At 33.1% G+C, this 1,862-nt stretch overlaps 1 protein-coding gene across 1 annotated transcript; it reads right to left on the bottom strand.

Annotated features, from left to right (window-relative positions):
• Positions 1-669: 669 nt before the first annotated feature.
• LOC143590172 (glutaredoxin-C1-like) lies at positions 670-1,272 on the bottom strand. The gene has a single exon (XM_077070732.1). It carries the CDS (start codon positions 1,235-1,237, stop codon positions 803-805), a length of 435 nt encoding a protein of 144 aa, XP_076926847.1. The 5' UTR covers positions 1,238-1,272; the 3' UTR covers positions 670-802.
• Between the last annotated feature and the right edge of the window lie 590 nt (positions 1,273-1,862).

A 1,862-nucleotide genomic window follows, 5' to 3' on the forward strand; every position in this document is an offset into this window, starting at 1 on the left:
AAAAATATTCGGGTTTGGTAAGACCCATACACATGAATTCGGGCCAAATGCATGAGAAATCTCCATTTAGAATTCAAGCAATCTGGTGGCTCTATAGAATGTGGGGAACAACCTGAGAGCGACACATAGGATTTCATGGTAGACAATTATATAGATAGTTAGATGGATGTTTCTCATGCATTTGACCCGAATTCACTACCAAACCCAGATATTCCATAAATAGGTTATAACATCTCATTATATTAAAAATCAATCTCACCAAATTATTGATGTGAAAATCTATAAAATAAGAATATATTAAAAATTATTATATGATTTTTTTAAAAAAAAGATATTATGTATAATTAGAAAAAAATTTATAGTAAAAAAATAAGCGGGTCTTGGGTTTCACCAAACTCATATACCTTTTAAATCGGGTTATAACATCTTAGTTATTTGTGAAACCCTTTTATCATCGAATTTTAAGTATATTATTAATTTTCTTGTTAAAAACTAATAATGTAAAAAAAACTCCCGTAATGGTTTTCAAACTAGTATTTACATAAACTAGTATTTATGTAAATGTAAACATATACTTATCATCTTAATATTAAACAAAAACGCAATGGTTTTCAAACAAATTTAGGTAAGCAAACGTGTGGAATAAAGTTTGTATCAATAAAAACAAACAATGGAATCGGCATACTCTTGAAACTTGCAAATAACCATCTAAAAATTTAATTCCTTAAATTTGCATAATACCATAATTAAGTAAATTAACATCCCTAATCAAATACATTATTACTATCCCACCACTAATTACTCAAAGCCATAACGCTCCAGCCTCTTTCAGAAGTGGAACCAACGTCCCATTAATATGCGAACCCATGACTCGATCCATGGAACCCACCAACTTGCCACCAATAAACACCACCGGCACCGTGGTGGAGCTGCCCATACGCCTAACCAAAGCCCTCTCAATCTCTCGTCCTCTAACCGGGTCCTCATCGAGCTCGTACACCGTCGGGTTCACACCCATGCCCGAAAACAGGCTCTTGACCGTGTAACACATACAACATGTGCTCAAGCTGAATATTACTACAGCACTTTGTGAAGCCAGTTTTGCAACACGGTCTAGTGGGTCGACAGATACGGTCGGGTGGTACTGTCGTGTTAGTGGCATGAAGTTGTAGTAGTATCCGGTGGTGTTGCGGTTGCTCATCCATGAGTCGGTTGCGGTTGGTGCTTGATATTGCATTGTGTGGATTTTGTATATATATTTTTAGGTGTGACGAGTGGGTGATTTATTATTATTATTATTATTATTATTATTATTATTATTATGTGATGTTTGAGAGAATGAAATGATAAGGGTGATGATGGTGGTGGTGGTTTATATAGGGATTGACTGGCTGGTTGTAGAGAATGAGACACTGGTGGGGATTGGGGAACATAAATCTCGTCTTTCAATAAAGTATCTAAATTAATTATTATTATATAACAAAATATTATTATATTAGGGTGTACTATCTTTCTTATTATTTTCAGAGTGGATGTGTTCATCCTTCTAGTAAATTGATCACTGTATACTAATCTTTGGTCAAAGTAAGAAAAAGATGTTACATGGGTTATTCTTACAGTATTATATTGTTGGTGATTAAGAAAACAATCAATGACGTTATTTTCTCTAATAAAAAAAAAATCGGCTAGCTTTTCTATAGTTGTGGAAGACATATAATCGTTAGGATATCTTTGAATTAACAACCGTTTATTTAAGAAAATTCTTGTATGGAAAGATTTGTGTAGTTTTTTTTTGTAATTTTTTGTCCATTTGTTGTTTGTTTTTCTAGCGTCTCACTAGTTGTTGTATTAATGAAAATTGT

The sequence above is a fragment of the Bidens hawaiensis genome, unplaced genomic scaffold (genome assembly GCF_021521415.1).
Source record: "Bidens hawaiensis isolate Kalapana, Puna unplaced genomic scaffold, B.hawaiensis_p1.1 tig00038194_1, whole genome shotgun sequence".
Lineage (NCBI taxonomy): Eukaryota > Viridiplantae > Streptophyta > Magnoliopsida > Asterales > Asteraceae > Bidens > Bidens hawaiensis.

Bases quoted from the DNA above. Each gene is read 5' to 3' on its own strand.
- LOC143590172 (XM_077070732.1), bottom strand. From the start codon at position 1,237: ATGCAATATCAAGCACCAACCGCAACCGACTCATGGATGAGCAACCGC.